The sequence below is a fragment of the Lynx rufus genome, unplaced genomic scaffold, assembly GCF_022079265.1.
Source record: "Lynx rufus isolate CCGP_SWC_20201006 ecotype Redwood Valley unplaced genomic scaffold, mLynRuf1.p SCAF_5, whole genome shotgun sequence".
NCBI classification, from domain to species: domain Eukaryota; kingdom Metazoa; phylum Chordata; class Mammalia; order Carnivora; family Felidae; genus Lynx; species Lynx rufus.
Genome location: NW_025814867.1, coordinates 65285152 through 65304215, shown reverse-complemented (window position 1 = coordinate 65304215; position 19064 = coordinate 65285152). Strand labels below are relative to the sequence as shown.

The window sequence follows — 19064 nt, the reverse complement described above, 5'->3', positions numbered from 1 at the left end:
AGGGAGGCCTTAGTCACAGGCGTGCAATACAGACCTGTGTCCTCCAGAGTCCGCTGTGCTTCGCCCAGCTCAGCCCCCGAGCTTTCTCAAACCTGAAGCGTCTGCAACACTTTGCAAGGACACCGAAGACAGGGCACGTCAGCGCTCCGACTTCCTCCCTACGCCGCCTCTGATTGGCTGCTGGGCGTATAAGAAACGGTGAATGAGCGGCTGACCCTTGCAGAAACTTGCTGGAGGTCTCCGGGTGGCGTATACCTTTCCTCCCTCGTCCATCCGCTGGCAAGCCGAGCCGGGGGAGGATGAGGTCGTCCTGTGTCCTGCTCACCGCCCTGGTGGCGCTGGCCGCCTATTACATCTACATCCCCCTGCCCAGCTCCGTGTCCGATCCCTGGAAGCTGATGCTGCTGGACGCGACTTTCCGGAGCGCACAGCAAGTGGTGAGATGCAGCCCAGCGCTGATTCTCTCTCCCTCTTAAGCAGTATTTGGAGGGGGAAGCAAGATTTCCGGACCGCGTCCCACGAGAACGCATATTTTTCTAACGCATTTAGGCGATCGATTTTTAAGGTGGTTCAGTCGGGCTTTTTTTCAGGGTGTCGCATTCGCCTCCTTGCTAGCAGCAGGCTAGATCTGTGTCTTCTCTTCTGCGTTGGTGATCGAGAAGGTGAAGTTCTTGAATCGAATTTGACAACTGTTTAACCCTTCGTCTGTCCTAAGCGCCCCCCTTCCTTCTTGGTTTGCAACGTCAAAAAAACCACCTTACAGCATTTTAGAAGCCACCCTTCCCCCCATTTTCATTCTTCCGTAGGGGCCAGGAGAGAGTGAGCTAAATGTTTTAGGAAGGCTGGCGGGGGGCGGGGGGGGGGGCAGTCTCTGATTCCTGGTAATGCAGCCACCTTAAAAGCAGAAGCCGGCACGGGCGGCCTCCCAACATCCTCAGACCGTGGAGCTCTCCGTTCCCGGGGGCTGCAGGCAGGGCTCGTCTAAGCACCTGAGTAACCGCAGGGATCTCCCGTTTCATGCGTGGGGCTTATCAGCTCAGCCCACGGAGGAGGCCAGGAGGGCTGGCAGCCTGGTTAGAGGAGAGGCGGTGGAGGGGGGCGGCAGCATGATGCACTTTTCTGCCTGCCCTGCGGCATTTATTTTATGTCCTCGGCTGTCAAGGAGACAATCTTTACCCGAGCCAGGATACTCCTGCTTTTACCCTGGTGGGTGACATTTCTGTCTCTTGTATCATGGGGATGCATCTCTTCCCCATAGACAGTAAAATAGAACTGGAGTTTATTCTATAGTAAGAGGCATTCGTTTTAGTGGCAGAGAATCTGAAATCTGAACTCCAATCTGCAAAGCTGGGCCTTATTATTCTAACCCTCCTCAATCGTAGGTTATTTTTATAAGCTCCTTTTTTTCCAGGAGTGACTAAACAAAGAGAAAAAAAAATCGTGATTTTTCCTAGAGGGCTGATGTTCCTTTTCCCCTGTCTGTTCTGTGTGTAGGATCACGGAGTCTCTGAGGCTTTGTCCTATCAAAAAGCCCCTTAAGTAGGGTATGGTAGCACCTTCCTACTAGGGATTTGTTTTTCTTAAATCCAGCCATGTTTTCAATCCCAAAGTCCCCTGTTGTCCCTTAGGGATGGTCTATGAAGTTACAGACCCCCTCCTTCCCTCCTGCTTACTGACATGGTGAAAGAGTGACCATCCCCTTCTCTAGCGTTTGTTTCAAGAAAGGCAATCTTCTTGTAGCAAGCCCTACGGCCCCTCTCTTCCTTCAGAAATTCTGTAATTTGGGAGTGATATCCTTTTAAGGTTTTGGGGTACAATGGCATTTACCCTGGATGGGTTATAATGGCCTTCAACAATAAGAATAATGACTAGTAAGAATAAGAAAAACATGAAAAATGGCTATATTGCCTGCAGAGATAGATGGTTTTCAGGTCACCAAAGAAGTCTTCCTCATCATATGTAATTTGGGAAAAGCCAGGTTTGGAGAAAAGCCTTTCTTCCTTAACTATGGTCTGTCAACCCATCAAGGGCAAGGCCTTTGGGCCCTATGGTCCTCTAGCTAGAATGTGCCCTCAGCTGGTATTTGGGAGTGATAATGAGTGTAAAGCCAGGTCACAAGATAAATGAGGTAACCAAGTATCCTCACCTGACACTGTGGCTTGGGAGTCAGTTTGCACAGAAGTGGCTCTCTTCACTTTTCTTCTAAATTGTGAAATATTAGAAAGATCATTCAGACCACACAGAAGCACATTCTACCCAATAAAGCATTTTACCAATGTCACTCCACATCATCCTGAGGACAAGGCAATGTGACTTAACACATTGTGAGTAAGAGCAGGACAGGTAGAGTCCTGCCTCCCTGAGTCCCGTTCCAGCCAGGCTACTTGCTGGCAGCGAGGCCAGGCAATTACTAACCTTACTAGTCCTCAGTTTTCCCTGTAAAATGGGGTTAATATCTACCTTACAAGGTTGCTGTGAGGTTTAGTAATGCATTTAAATGCCTGGACCTTGTAGTTATTCTTCTAAGAGTTGTTCCAAAGGTCCACTATGGATTATGAAGATCTGTTGGATTGCCCAACTTTGTTCAAATGGTAAAACAAATGTAAACTGGACATGACTTATCTCATTGAAATGTGGAGAGCTACCACTAGATTGCATGGCATGAAGTTTTTTACCCAGACAATTTTAGTTAGAGCTGACTTGCTCAATTACAAAAGCAACTGAAGCTACTTCAGAAGTGAAGCTTGGCCTCTTGGCCTACTTCTTAACACCGTAGGCTCGCGCCCAGCATCAAGAAATACGAATGCTGCTTTTATTCTGTGTCATTGGCAAACACTGCACCCTTTCATGCCAATTCTTCCCTCCTTTACCCTGTGCAGGTGAGTCAGATTATTGAGATTATGTTCATTGTGCTTTTTTTCCTGGGGGGGTCCTCCAATATTACCTAAGAAGAAGGTACTGGAGATCTTTCTCTAAAGTCCTCTCAAACACAGATGCTGCATTAGCATCACCTAGGGAGCTTTAAAAATCCTGATGCTTGGGGGCACCTGGGTGGCTCAGTCGGTTAAGCTTCCGACTTCGGCTCAGGTCATGATCTCCTGGTTTGTGAGTTTGAGCCCCACGCCCCGCGTTGAGCTTTGGGCTGACAGCTTGAAGCCTGCTTCAGATTCTGTCTCCCTCTCTCTCTGACCCTCCCCCCGCCCCACCACTTGCCTGCTCACTCATGTGCTCTCTCTCTCTCTCTCTCAAGAATAAATAAACATTAAAATTTGTTTTTAAAAATCCTAATGCTTAAGTCCTATCCTATGCCTATACCACATTTCCTCGGAGGTAAATTCCAGGCATCAGTTTTAAAAGCTCCCCAGGTGATTTCAATATGCAGTAAAATTTGAGAACGATGCTCTTTAAGGTAAATAAAATGCATTACAGATGTAGGCAATATGTATTCCTTAAACTGAACACATGTTGCTGGGGATGGGCCCTTTTACATTAGCATGGATTAGCTTATCAGATTAGTTGGTTGACACTTTGGCTGTAAGAATCTAGAGGGGATAAAATACTAGCTAGGCAAATTTCAGGGTTATAGCAAAGCCTTCATAAGATGTGAGCAGAACAGCACACAAAAAAGGTCTGGGAAAGGCAGAGGAGAGAGAGGTGTAGATGAAGATTGGTCAGCCAGAGACTAGAGGGACAAAAGTAGGGAGTTGGGCAGGTTCTGGAGGCTGATCTCAGAATGCTGTGCAAGGAAAGATTTTTTTAAAATAGTAATCCCAACACAGGTGAAGATCCTGAGAAGTTCACACTGCTGAGTTTGGCAATATTCATTGAAAGCAGTAGAAGCATGTTTATTCTTTGACCCAACAATCCCTCAGTATGAATTTATTTTTTATATTTTATTTCTTTATTTAAAGAGAGGGGAAGTCTGCGCACACAGGAGTACATGGGGGATTGACAGAGAGAGAGGGAGAGAGACCAAATCCCAAGCAGCCTCCATGCTGTCAGCGCAGCTGGACTTGGGGCTCAATCTCATGAACTGGGAGATTATGACCTGAGCCGAGGTCAAGAGTTGGATGTTCAACCAACTGAGCCACCCGGTGGGTGCCCCAGTATGAATTTAAGTACTCAGTGATATAGGCAAGGCTATAGCTGTGGAGATGGGAACATTTTACAGAGTCAAGAACCTTGCTCAACTAGTCAAAAAGTACTGCTGTTTTATGAGAAATATGGGGGAACATTCAGCAACCTAGGTTTCTTTCTTCCTTTTTTTTTGCAGCATTATTTAAAAGAATGAAAGCAAGTAATATTAGAGATTACATAATTATGGTACACATAATTTGGAATACTATACATTCAAAACCTTTAGGTTATAAAATAATGTTTAATGACTTACAGAAGATTTGTACTGTATGTTAAGTGGGAAAACGCAACAAAACAGCATATACGCATGCCATTATCCTGCTTAAAATATTTATATCCCAAAACCTATAGTTATGTATATCTATTTGTCTATCTATACTTAGAGAAAAAGTAGAAGGATCTAATTTAAAATGTAATTTTTTTCTAGGCCATAAGGTTATAGCTTCAATTTTCATATCTGTATATTCTAGCTTTTCTACAATGAACATGTAGTAATAAACGATTTAAAAAAAATTTTGTAGATTTCCTACTTCTAAAGTGGAATTGATGTGTACACAATGCCAATGTGATTAATATTTTAGTAATTGTTCTATAAGAACATCAGATTTCTTGACAAGAAGCGTCCTGGATCCCCTGACAGAGCTGTCACAGTGCCATGCTTCATGCTCAATCAGATGTGACACAGATCAAAAGACCACTATGTGAGGTGTTAGGGAGATGCCAAAATGACCCAAAAGAACCTACAGCCTGGTGGAATGGAGAAGACATGTTACTATACAGGTATTAAAAAGGTAAGAGCTGATAGGCATTACTGAAGAGGCACAGTTCCAGAAGCTCATAGGAGGGAGGGGTTATACGCTGTTTAGAGGAGGGGCCAAAGGCAATAAGGAATCTTAAGGGAGTTCAGAGCAGGGGCGTGGCTTGGCTTACCTTGATCATCTCCCAGCTTACTAGTTCTACTGTGTATCTTTTTGATGACATAATGTAAAAGATTGTTGAAATTGGCATATTTGCTGAATGTTCCCCCTATTTCTTATGGATGTCAGTGCTTTCGAACAAGTTGAGCAAGGTTTTTCATCTTGTAAAATGCCCCCAAACATCAAAATGCAACATGTCTCCTCCTGGATGTTCTGTGCATGATGCATGTGCCTTCAGGCTGTGTGAGGGTGGTTTAAATGACAGCTGCACTGTCATGCCGTGAAGAACTCCAACTTGTTAACCTTTTTCATAACCATTCATGAACTGGGACTTTTACTAATGGCTGGTAAATTTAATGTGAGAACACTGTAAATATTTAAGTTTTGTCTGCCATTTTCTAGACTTGTTGTGATACATATTTATTCATGTAAATTAGAGATTTCACCAAGCTCAATAGTTTTTAGTTGACTTGATGGAATTTTTGTAAACACATGGCAGCAGAAAGGCTCTAAATAGCTTTAGGGGCAATATTTAATCGGTATTAATCCTGACAGGTGAGCAATCTGAGTTGGGCTACACAGGCGACACCTTCTGATGGATCCAATCAAACATTAAGGTCAGATTGACTCAGCTACCAGGTTTGTTAGATAATGCCTAATTTACAGTTTTCCTTGTTATTTGAGAATCCTACAAATATAGCCCTGAGCACAGGAATGTTATTGTATTTTAGTGGGACCTTCTGTTTCTAACATGTGGCTTGAGCTTGATCTAAAGACATTTTTGTGAGGTGTGGAAGTACAGTAACCGTTCTTAACCAGTATGTTGTTTTTTGTTTTTTTTTTTTAATGTTTGTTTTTGAGAGAGAGAGAGAGTGCGTGAGCAGGGGAGGTGCAGAGAGAGGGGGACAGAGGATCGAAGAGGGTTCGGGTTCCACGCGCTAACAGCAGGGAGCCTGATCTGGGGCTCAAACTCCTGAACCTTGGGATTACAACATGAACCAAAGTCAGACACTCAACTGACTGAGCCACCCAGGCTCCCCTTAACCAGTCTGTTAATACACAATTACATCTTTTAAAATAATGAGTATATATTATTGCCAAATGAACTGATGTGGGAAATGTGTATTACTTATTTTCTCCATTTTATGTTTATAAAGAATTAAGAAATGTAATTGAATTTCCAAGTGGCAAACCCAGCTATATTCTAACTAATTTGTGTCATATTATGAAATTTTCACAATCTACCTTTCAGTATTCCAAAATAAACTTAAAATACTACCATTTGGAAGTCATCACTCATATAAGAAAAATCGACCAAACACCAACTGGCAAAACAAAAATGAAAGACACATGCCTGATCTTGAGGAGTTTCCAGTGGGGTGAAGGGGAGATAAGCCTATGGACAGTTACAGAGTAGCACTTGAATGACAGAGTTCTGACAGAGGCTTTATAGGTTGCTGCAAGAGCCTTAGAAAGGACCTGTAATATGCACCCGGTCATCGGGCATTGAGGATTGTTATCCTTTCACACGGGCATCTAATCTGAGTCATCAAGGTTAAGTGTTTACAGTAAAAATATACAGTAACCTCTATTAAGCATATAGTGAGCATTCACCCTGTGCCAGATACTGTGCTATGTGCTTGGCATGCAATTCATTTAGTCCATGCTAGGATTCTTTGAGGTGGGTGTTCTTATTTTCCTTATCTTACAAAGGAGGAAACTGAAATGCAAAGAAAAGTAAATTGCTCAAGCTGACACAATTTATAAGAGGTAGAATCACTATTCAACTCCTGCCTGTCTCACTCTGAACTCCAGAGTTTAACCATTGTACGAGCTTGCCTTTCTACAGGACCTTAGTGAAGGAGGTGGGGTAGGAGAACAGGAGGGAGAAAGAAGGGGCATTCCAGTCAGAAGGGACATTCCGGTGGAAGAGGATGATAGAGCCAAGGAACTAAAAGTTGCTTAGACCTCAGAGTGGTAAGGCTGGAAGGAAGCACAGGCCAGATAATGAAGGGCTCTGTGGGCCAAGCAAGGAGCCACTGAAAGGTTTTTCACAGGGAAACCCCATAATCAAGCCCGTGTTCTAGAACAGTCTTTTCTCAGTGTAGAGACACTGGAGTTTAAGAAAGCAGGCGAAGGAGACAGTTCACTTAGAAGGCAATCCAGGTGAGAGGTGGGAGCATGAACTAATAAAGCCAGGCTGGCTGGCAGTGCAGCTGAACCAGATTTGCTGATGAAGGGATTGTACGGGGCAAAGAGAGAAAGGAGCCAAAGGTAGCTCCTGGCACAGACTCTAGAGAACTTGGGTGAATGGTGGTGATGATCCTGATTTAGGGGAAGGAGCAGATCTGAAAGTGAAGATAATAGATGTTGGACCTTGTTTTGAGGTGTCCATGGGACTAGTCCAAGGACAGCTTTTCACGAATAGCTTACAGCAACAAGACCAGAGCCCAGAAGGGAGAGAGAGCTGGGCTGGAGATACACATTTGGGAGCGGTTGGTGAATGGGTGGTAGTGGAACTAGTGGGAAAGGATGTGCATAGGGTGAGAGTAAGATTGTGTGATCCTTCCGGGGACACCCGAAGGGGACACCAGTGACAACATAGGAAGAGGAAGCCAGCCCTAAGAGAAATGAGATCCTGACAAACAATTTTTCATTATTTTACATTTATATAGCAGTCTAGATTTTTTTATTTTTAAATTTTTTTAATGTTGATTTATTTTTGAGAGCGAGAGAATGGGGTGCGGGTGGGCAGAGAGAGATGGAGACAGAGAATCTGAGGCAGGCTCCAGGCTCTGAGCTGTCAGCACAGAACCCGACACAGGGCTTGAACCCACGATCCGCAAGATCATGACCTGAGCTGAAGTCGGATGCTTAACTGGCCAAGCCACCCAGGTGCCCCAGCAGTCTAGATTTTATAAAGGTTCCACCTATCTCATTTTTGCCCTCAAAATCTATATTTTAAGTTTTGTTTTGTTTTTTTTCTAAAGTAGGGTCTATTCCCAGTATGGGGTTTGAACTCACAGCCCCAAGATCAAGAATCATATGTTCCAGGGGCGCCTGGGTGGCTCAGTCGGTTAAGCGTCCGACTTCGGCTCAGGGCACGATCTCGCGGTCCGTGAGTTCGAGCCCCGCGTCGGGCTCTGGGCTGATGGCTCAGAGCCTGGAGCCTGCTTCCGATTCTGTGTCTCCCTCTCTCTCTGCCCCTCCCCCGTTCATGCTCTGTCTCTCTCTGTCTCAAAAATAAATAAAAGTTAAAAAAAAAAAAGAGTCACATGTTCTACCCACTGAACCAGCACAGGTGTCTCACCCCTCATTTGATTTTTATAATAAATAACTGGCTGGCATGAATTACTTCCACTTATCAAGTGAGGAAACTGAAGCTCAGAAAGGGTCAGTGACATCCCCAAGAGCACATGATTAGTTCAGCAGAGACTAGAGTCACATGTCCTGGGCTCCTATTTTGACACTCTCACAGTTGAGCCAGGCTGACCTGAAAACAAAGTCCTCTGTGATGGATTTCTCCTTTTTGCCTCTGGTTCTGTCTCTGTGACCAACGCCTACCTGTGGGAATGCTCGTGATAACTTGATGCTAGTTGACTGTATCCTGACCTTTTTTTGAACCCCCACAGTTAAATTAATCTACAGTAGTGTCTCCCAATCTTGTTCTCATGCCCTAGACTTGATTATGTTTGTAGAAGTATTCCAGAGGAAACTGGGGGGAATAAGGAGGAAATCGGTCTGTATGGGCTTGAATGCTAGAACTCAAAAGGTTTATATAAGAAATTAAAAAATGATTCTCAAGCAGAATATGAACTCTGATAAATTTTGAATGGCTATGAAAAAATGGTTTTGCATTTTTACTTCTATGAAACACTTAAATATCAATGTTGCATGGCCCATGGTCCACCTGTAATCCATTTGTGTCACACCTGTTGGCAAACTCTCCTCTACAGTTTGTAGCTATTTAAATACAAGTTTACTATTATTGCTATTAAACAGTCCCCAAGTTACATATATCTAGGTAATCCTATAACTTATTGTCAAAACCAGGACATTTTTGAGAGTGCTAGAGGCTGCTATTAATAATCATGCTTGGACAACGGTTTTAAACCAGAATTATTCCCAGACAAATCTGGACAGATGCTCCGTCTACATTTATTTGGCTTGTCAACATTCAGCATAATCAAGTCAAAGTTGTAGAATGATTTCTGGACTCCCTGTTCTGCTCAAATCTGACTGTTAACCCTCCAGTGGATCTCACCACCACCACCCACCCCCCCCCCCCATCCCTTGCCTCACCCCTGGCCTCCTGTCCCCTGCAATAGTCACAGAATAAAAGTACTACATTCCTTAATGGGCACATAGAGCCTGCCACAGCCTGTCCCACACTGCTGAATCCAGTCTCCCTGTTCCCATGACAGTCTGCATGTTTGTATCTGACAACTTTCTTCCTGTTACTTCTGCCTCTCATGCCCTCCCACATGCAGACTTTGGCTAACATTCCACTCATCTTTCAACACCTACTCAGAAATTGTCTCTTTTAGAAACTTTACCTTTTTCCCCAGTCTGCCTTAATCTCTCTTGTGATTAAGATTCCTTTACACTCTGCTAGCATTTGTGTGTGTGTGTGTGGCCCCTGTATGTTTCTTTCCTTAGGTTGCTGTCTCTTTATGTACAAGCTCCCCCCCATATTCTAGGCTTTCTCAGCTATCATAGACACAATTTCCTTCCTATCTGTTTTAGCGTTTGTTTGTGGTTGGAAGATCATTCATTATAGAAAAACAGGAATTCTTGGTTCTGCTTTCTTTCAGTCTTCTGTGACATCATTTGTCTGAAAGGGCAGACTTAATGCTTTTATGTGCCTGTGACCCTGAACTTACCCCAGAACAGTTTTTTGTTGCCCTTTGCAACATTTTTTTTTCTCTTTTGCAAGCCCCACTGTTTTCTGGGTTTCTAACTTCCTCATGCTATTTTTGCAGATTTATGCTTGTTTTTGAATTTGTAATGAATTTATCTGCTTGTTTCTAACAACACTTTAGGCCGTCTCCCTAAAAGATTGCTGGTGGATTCCCACATTCATTTGATATCGTTCTACCTTTCCGTTTTCCTCTTGAATGGATAATTGATAAATATTTCATGAAAAATTGATTTCACTGACCGTCTTCTGCACTGCCTGTCCCATAATATCATCCCTGCCCTGGGACTCAAATTACCTTTGCTTTGTTCTGAAGTCTGCTTTTCTAAAATGCAGGATGTTTATCTCATTATTCCTAGTTTATGCCTCAGTTCTTTTTTTTTTTTTTTTTTTTTTTTTTCAACGTTTATTTATTTTGGGGACAGAGAGAGACAGAGCATGAACGGGGGAGGGGCAGAGAGAGAGGGAGACACAGAATCGGAAACAGGCTCCAGGCTCTGAGCCATCAGCCCAGAGCCCGACGCGGGGCTCGAACTCACGGACCGCGAGATCGTGACCTGGCTGAAGTCGGACGCTTAACCGACTGCGCCACCCAGGCGCCCCTATGCCTCAGTTCTAATGCCTCACTGAGTTTATTCCTAGTTTATGCCTCAGTTCTAATGGCTCACTCTGTCCCAGCATTACAGTTCCTTTCATTTCATGGCATTGTTCTTCCCTGTTAGTGAGGAGCAAGTCCACGGTAGCAATAATCCCTGCTTCCTTGACTTTCTTAGCAAGGCAAATCAATTCTGCTTGTGGAAAATGATCTGCTTTTAATAGAAAAGATTACTGTCAGATATATGTATAATAATGGATCTGTTTGGGGCACCTGGATGGCTCAGTCGGTTGAGCGTCCAACTCTTAATTTTGGCTCAAGTCATGATCTCATAGTTCATGGGTTTGAGCCCCATGTCAGGCTCTGTGCCGAGAGTGCTGAGCTTGCTTGGGATTCTCTCTCTCCCTTTCTCTCAGTCCCTCCTCCCCTCTAACAAACAAACAAACAAACAAACAAATATTAAAAAAAATAATGGATCTATTTACTGAGTTATAAATACAACCAATAGCAAAGTTAAATAACTGATGGGGGAGGCTGGCTGTGAACAGGTCTGAGGAGGCTCCATAGCCCTTTCAACTATATTCCACAGCTTCTTATTATGATTGTTCAGTCTTCTCCCCTTCAATCCCCTGCACTCTGAAATGTTTTGTATTAGTTGTATGATCCGCATTACGAAAGCATCACACAGGGATGTATCATGTATTTACAAATTTTAGTCCTGGAGGATTTTATGTATTATGCATTTACAATTTTAGTCCTGGGGATGCCTGGCTGGCTCAGTCAGAGGAGCGTGTGACTCTTGACCTCAAGGTTGTGAGTTCAAGCCCAATGTTGGGTATAGAGTTTGCTTAAGAATAACATCATAGATAAAGAAAGAATGAATGAATGAATAAAATTTAGTCCTGGAGGATTTAACCTGAAGTTCCATGGTTAAATAAACTGGGGAATGATGAGTTAAATAGAGTTAACTTGGATTTCTTTTTTAATTGTAAGACATTTCAGAATCCCTGCCATACTAACATGTGTTTTGAATCTTAATGAGAAAATATATAGTGAGTCCCAAACTTAACTATAGATCCTTCCTTCTTTACAAAAAACTTCATGATACTGATGGTGTGTTTACCAAATTTGGGGGAAATTTTTCATAGTGCTTAAGTGCTTAAGTGATTTGAGAATCAGGGAGATCTGTGTTCAAATCCAGACTCTGAGCTCTACTGGCTGTGTGACCTATTTAACATATTTAACCTAGGAGTTTGTTTCTTGATCATGTAAATGGTCATGATACTTAACCCATAATGATGTTATGAAGATTGCCTGAGGTTATATGTATAAAGTTTTATTGTTTGTCGTCATTATCACACATAAGTTAATATGTAAAGGACTTGCAACAGTATCTGACATAAGAAATCTATATAGTTCAGATCTGATTTTGACAGTTGTCTACAGTTGTCTACAGTATACTCCAGCAGTAACATGCTGTTTTGTATTCTTTTGTTTTTACCGTTATTCTTGTCAATCTGTTGCTGTTCTTACTAGCAGACTGGCTCTATACAGGTATAGCTCTTTTTAACTTGAACTTCTGTTGGCTTTGGCTATTGGATTTAAATCCTGGCATTAGCACTAACTAGTTTTGAAACTAGTTGGGCAAGTTACTTGAACTCAGTTTTCTTATCTATAAAAGTGGGATAATGATAGTGCTTCCCTCAAAGCTTGATATGGACTAGATGTGACTACATATATAAAATTCTTGGCACAGTGCTTGGTATAAAGCTAGAACTAAAAACTTCTTATGGTTAAAGTATTGGAGTCCATGGCCTTAGTTTGCTGGTGTTCTACCTGAGTAGATCTATGAATCCTCATCATCATAGCTAACTCCTACATTTTACATACATAATAACTCAGTCTTTAAAACAATCCTGTAAGATAAGTACTATTATTCCTATACTGTAAATGAAGCAACTGAGGCACAGAGGGGTTAAATATCTTGCCCAAGTCACACACCCAGAGCCAAACCTCTAATTCAGGGACTCTGGCTTTACAGTTAGTGCTCTAAAAGCCAAAGAAATTGAATGTCTCTTAGGCCTCCACTGTCTTATATCAAAGATCTCCACTGGAGTTTGTCAAGGTATCAATTCATTTTAGAATATGATGTCACCTGGAAAGAGTTCCTTAGACTTCAGGTACCTAAGGTACAGTTAGTGACATGACATTTTGTTGTATAAATTAAAGTCCTTTATTTGAATTCTGTCCCAATGGTGGGCCATCTTGCCATGCTGTGAAATGGTGAAGTACTTGCAAGTAGGGCTGATATTTTTCTCAACAGAGGGCTTTGGATTTGCTCAAATGATTGCCATCTGTTGGGCCTAGAGATCTGGCCTATACCTATGGAAAAGATGACTTTGACTTCTGAAGTTATTAAAGGCAGGTATCTTCAGCTGACCACCGTAACAGAAGAAATTCACAATGGCTTCTATCATTCATTAACAACCATATATTGGGCACTTATAGCAATTCACACAAAAACAGCACTTGGCCTTCCTAGTGCTACAATCACATGCCAAAAATATGTTGCAAGTAATTATATAAAAGAAAATGTGAATATTGAGAAATTTTTTGGCATGTCAAAGGTGATTGAAATCCTGTGAAGACATGGAATCCTCTTAGGAAATGACGTTGGATGAGAAGAGAGTAGTTTTAGATCTGAGAAGATGTGGTACCAACAAAGGGGACAGAGCAGTCAGGGAACAAAGAATTACGGAGGGTGGGGGGGAGGTGGGGGGAAGTAGAGTCAAAGAAACCAGCAGAGAGCAGTACCAGGAAAGGGTAGTCAACTGTGTTGAATTTCCCTAAGAGATGGAGGGACGTGAGGATGGAATGGAGTTCCTCAACCCTGTATCCTGGTGGACTCTTCAAAGTATCAGCCACAAAATCTATTCCCAAGCAGCTGTGGAGTTTACATTTCAGGGTCTCAACCTGTGGCTTGATTTTTAGAATGATTTCAAGGATGTCTGCCAAAACTAATGTTTTGATTGGTGATGCTCATCGTATTGAGCTATCATTTCTGACAGGAAGTAGCCAAAATAAATTTTACAGCTTGTGATTAAAACCTCAGATGGAGGTTACTGATGGATATTACTGAGGTACTAAATCTCTCTCTATATACATACATATGTATATATATACATATATGTATATGTATACATACATATATACATATGTATATGTAAATGTACATATATATGTATATATGCATATATATGTATATATATGTATATTTATATGTGTGTATATATACACATATACCTATATAGTATATTTTATTATATATACATATATAGTATATTATATATACACTTACATATATTTATATATTATATATATAATATATATTTATTACATTATATTATTGTATATTTATTATATATTTGTATATTATATATACACATTTAAATGTAATAAAATATACTATGTATTTGTATATGTATACATATTTATATATAGTATATTTTATTTTTTTATTTTTAAACTAATTTTCTTTTTTTTTTTTTTAATTAATCCTTATTTATTTTTGAGAGACAGAGACTGAGCACCATCAGGGGAGAGGCAGAGAGAGAGGGAGACAGAGTCAGAAGCAGTCTCCAGTCCCTGAGCTGTCAGCACAGAGCCTGACACAGGGCTCAAACTCACGAACCGCATGATCATGACCTGAGCCAAAGTCAGACACCCAACTGACTGTGTGCAGGTGCCCCATTTAGTACATTTTAAAATGTGTATTTAAAAAAATTTTTAATTTTTTAATGTTTATTTTTTTGAGAGAGACAGAGAGTGAGTAGGGGAGGGGCAGAGAGAGAGAGGGAGGCTCAGAACCCTAAGCAGGCTCTAGGCTCTGAGCTGTCAGTACAGAGCCCGACGCAAAGCTTGAACTTGTGAACTGTCAGATCATGACCTGAGCCAAAGTTGGATGCTTAACCGACTGAGCCATCCAGGCACCCCTGTATTAAAAAATACTTTAAGAGGGGGGAAAAAGTAAAATGGTTAATTTTCCCAAATAGCTAATTTTAAATTTATGTTGGTTAATTTATCTATGTGGAAACGTATCTTAAAATTTGGACTTTTATAGGCTAAGTAGCTTTTTCTTTTTTTTTTAAATTTTTATTTTATATATATTTTTAATTTACACCCAAGTTAGTTAGCATATAGTGCAACAATGATTTCACGAGTAGATTCCTTAATGCCCCTTACCCATTTAGCCCATCCTGCCTCCCACAACCCCTCCAGTAACCCTCTGTTTGTTCTCCATATTTAAGAGTCTCTTATGTTTTGTCCCCCTCCCTGTTTTTATATTTTTGCTTCCCTTCCCTTGTGTTCATCTGTTCTGTGTCTTAAAGTCCTCATATGAGTGAACAAAGTAGCTTTCTCTATCTGCTTCACAATGAGGTTCACATCAGACGAATGTTCAACTTTCTCCTTGTAGATTGAAGCCTATTAATTCTGTGGTTAACAGTATACCATGTAAATGCACACACTATACTTTTGTCAAAAACAGTGGGCCAATATTTTATAGGACACACCATATGCTGTATTTGAGCCTTAGTTAGCAGCTCTTACTGCTAGCTAGCTTGCCTTAGAAGCTCTTACTGATCCAAACCAATAACTTGATAGTTCCATTTCCTCACCTAGCAAATCCAAATTGGCATAATTCTGCAAATTAAATGAAGACATTTTGGATGAAAACAGAAACATTGTTATTGGTCATGTCTACAGAAGGAAGCTGAGTGGTGTGATTTTCAGTTACTCTAAAAACAACAAGATTTCTCTACTCCATAAAAGCATATTTGGGGGCAAATCCTAGAATGTTAACTGCTTCAAAAGTTGGACTTTCATTTGGGTGTTGTCAGTGGTTAAATGTCTTTATGCCATTCCCCCTGCCACCCACTTTTGAGTCTGAAAGCAAGCATATGAAGAACAACACCAGACAGGGGGAAGTAAGGGCATTGCAGGGAAAGAGCAGGTGCACAGTTCTGAGGTGAGATAGCATGGCACCTACAGGGGATTCCTTCTATGGAGTCTCTGTAAGGTATATATAAGAAGTTTGATGGAGATATTTATGTAACTTCTATAATTTATGTAGAACTACTTAATTTAATTTAATATTTATGTAATTTATGTAGAACTAGGCCCAGTCTTGTGTTAAGATATATTCCACTGTTTTAATTATGCTAACTCCAGGTCAGCTAATAGAATTATGAAAACATATAACAAAAGTGTGAGTTTTCAAGAATAAGTATGGCTTAGTGAGAAAAGCTTCAAACTACTTACTAAAAATATTCTCTGTGACAAACCTGTAGAATAGCTTTTAAATTTGGGCAACCAAATATATAATTTGATTGAAAAATTGTTTGTTACTGTTATGTGGATTTAGCAGTTTGTTTTTCCATCTTAAACAAAAACTTCTTTAAGTCAGTCTTCCTTGTTGTGTCCCCAGTGCACTGCTTCAGAAAAGTCATTCTTTGTTTAAAGTTTAAAACACTGCAGTTGTTGACAGCTATGGTGCCTTACTTGAGACAAAAGCTTGCACGCACATCAAAGGGGGTGGGTCTACGCTTAGGGACTTCTTGCTTGAACCACCCAGTCTAGTTGCTGTCCTTCCCTATTTCCCTGTCCTGCTCCACCCTGTTCTTTCCCTCCACAGAACAGATGCTATCGGGAATTGTCTTTTATTTATTTATGTATTTATTTTTAAAAATTTACATCCAAATTAGCATATAGTGCAACAATGATTTCAGGAGTAGATTCCTTAGTGCCCCTTACCCATTTAGCCCATGCCCCCCTCCCACAACCCCTCCAGTAACTCTGTTCTCCATATTTAAGAGGCTCTTCTGTTTTGTCCCCCTCCCTGTTTTTATATTATTTTTGCTTCCCTTCCCTTATGTTCATCTGTTTTGTATCTTAAAGTCCTCATATGAGTGAAGTCATATGATATTTGTCTTTCTCTGACTGACTAATTTCACTTAACATAATACCCTCCAGTTCCATCCACATAGTTGCTTAACCGACTGCGCCACCCAGGCGCCCCCCATCCACATAGTTGCAAATGGCAAGATTTCATTCTTTTTTTTTTTATTTCATTCTTTTTTTACATTTATTTATTTTTTTGAGAGACATAGAGAGACAGAGCACAAGTTGGGGAGGGGCAGAGAGAGAAGGAGACACAGAATCCGAAGCAGGCTCCAGGCTCCAAGCTATCAGCACAGAGCCTGATGCAGGGCTCGAACTCCTGAACCGTGAGGTCATGACCTGAGCCGAAGTTGGACGCTTAACCGACTGAGCTACCCAGGCGCCCCCTAAAAAATTTTTTTACATGTATTTATTTTTGAGAGACAGAGCACAAGTGGGAGAGGGGCAGAGAAAGAATGAGACACAGAATCCGAAGCAGGCTCCAGGCTCTGAGCTGTCAGCATGGAGGCTGATGCTGGAGCTTGAACCCACAAACCATGAGATCATGACCTGAGCTGAAGTCAGACACTCAACGTACTGAGCCACCCAGGTGCCCCAAGATTTCATTCTTTTTGATTGCTGAGTAATAGTCCATTGTATGTATATGTACCACATCCATTCATCTGTCAATGGATGGGAATTGTCTGTTTAATTACTTCCTTTTTAAAAATTTTTAAGTTTATTTATTTTGAGAGAGAGAGAAAGCATGAGCAGAAGAGGGTCAGAGAGAGAGGAGAGAGCAAGAATCCTAAGCAAGCTTCTACTGCCAGCATGCAGCTCGGTATGAGTCTCAAACTCACAGACCATGAGATTATGACCTGAGCTGAAGGCAGATGCTTAACCAACTGAGCCACCCAAGCACCCTGTTTAATTACTCCTAAGTAATTTGTCTTCCTAAGTAATTGTGTCTTCCTGGCCAGCTGGAAGCTCTGTGAGGGGAGGGAGCATGTCTGTGGGTGTCATCACCATGCACCCAACTCATAAAAGTACCTGGCACAAAGTAAACACTCACATATTTGTTGAGCAAATCCATGATAGCTTTTACTGTAAAGAGGTGTGGTAAAGATGTCCTGACAGGAAGTTTTCCCCATATACCCCACTTCTCAAATAAGGCATCGTCAGTAGGATCAGCACCAAAATGTGCTTGCTTTTCTCCCAGATTCCTGTTCCTCTCCATGAAGAGCCCAAGGAGAAAAATGATAGGGGGCACGTAAGGTGCCTGCTCTTTTCAGAAAGCATGAACTTGGGGTGCCTGGGTGGCTCAGTCAGTTAAGCGTCCGACTTTGGCTCAGGTCATGATCTCACGGTCCGTGAGTTTGAGCCCCGCGTCGGGCTCTGTGCTGACAGCTCAGAGACTGGAGCCTGCTTTGGATTCTGTGTCTCCCTCTCTCTCTGCCCCTCCCCTGTTCACGCTCTCTCTCTGTCTCAAAAATAAATAAACGTTAAAAAAAAAATTTAAAAAAAAAGCATGAACTTAAAAGCAACAATGAAGAGAAATATAATCTACACTATGTTAATCTGTTCACAATTATATTGAGCACTAGTGTACCAGACAGTATACCAGTCCTAGGGGAACAAAAGGGAAGGAGGTAGATGTTATATTATCACTATCCATTTCCACAGGTATCAAAAGTAGAAGCTTGAACTAAGAACTGGAGAGCTCAAAGGGAAGAGTGTCTGAGGAGTGAGTAGGGCAGGGTGCCATAGAGGAGACGGCATTTGAGATGGATACTGAAGGATGAACAGGAGTTTGATTGTGAGAGGAAGAGGGAGAAATTCCAATAGCAGATGGAACCCTACAGGTTAGCTTTCTGTAACTTTGAGGACGGTATATATAGTATATGGGCGAGATAGGTTGTACATGCGAAAGTGTGTCCAGGGAAGTAGTATGTAGTAATAGGAGTAGATAAAAGGTATGTTTGTACAGTAGGTGAATATCAGGAGATGGAGAATGTTCTTTAAGCTGTATAATCCCTAGCTGTTACAGCTGCTTTAAAAATTTTTTCCCATAGAAGCATAATTCCTTGAACAAATTACAGGACTGAATTATTTTTTATATACCATAAGAGGTGTAGAATCATGCTATGGAAAACGCAGAACAGAAAAACTTGACTACAGTCTCACCTTAACACAGCCACCACTCGCTTTTTGTTATATTTCCTTTCAGTCTCTCCTTTTGTGTATATGTTGGCTTACTTTTGTTGGATGCTATCACACTGTATATACAGTTTTATGCACAGCTTATTTTACTTATCATTTACCAGAAGGGTTTGTCACATTATCACTGCATAATATTCCCTTCCCTTTAGAATGGATGTATCAAAGAGCAGGTGCCAGTTTTAACCTAACTGTTCCCCTGTTGCCAGATATTTAGACTATTTAGTTACTTGCTATTATAAATAATGTTACTGTGAACATATTTGAATACATAATCTTTTTGTTTTTAGGGTTTTTCCTTGAGTGATTGCCCCCAGTTAGAACTACCATATCAAAGGGTGTA

At 41.4% G+C, this 19064-nt stretch overlaps 1 protein-coding gene across 1 annotated transcript in view; it reads left to right on the top strand.

The window, feature by feature from the left end:
* Positions 1–241: 241 nt before the first annotated feature.
* The window catches only part of NCEH1 (neutral cholesterol ester hydrolase 1), a 58800-nt gene continuing 39977 nt past the window's right edge, over positions 242–19064 (top strand). Inside the window, exon 1 of the mRNA XM_047100092.1 lies at positions 242–437. Coding sequence (XP_046956048.1) covers positions 300–437 — 138 coding nt within the window. The 5' untranslated portion in view covers positions 242–299. The remainder of the gene's footprint in view (positions 438–19064) is intronic.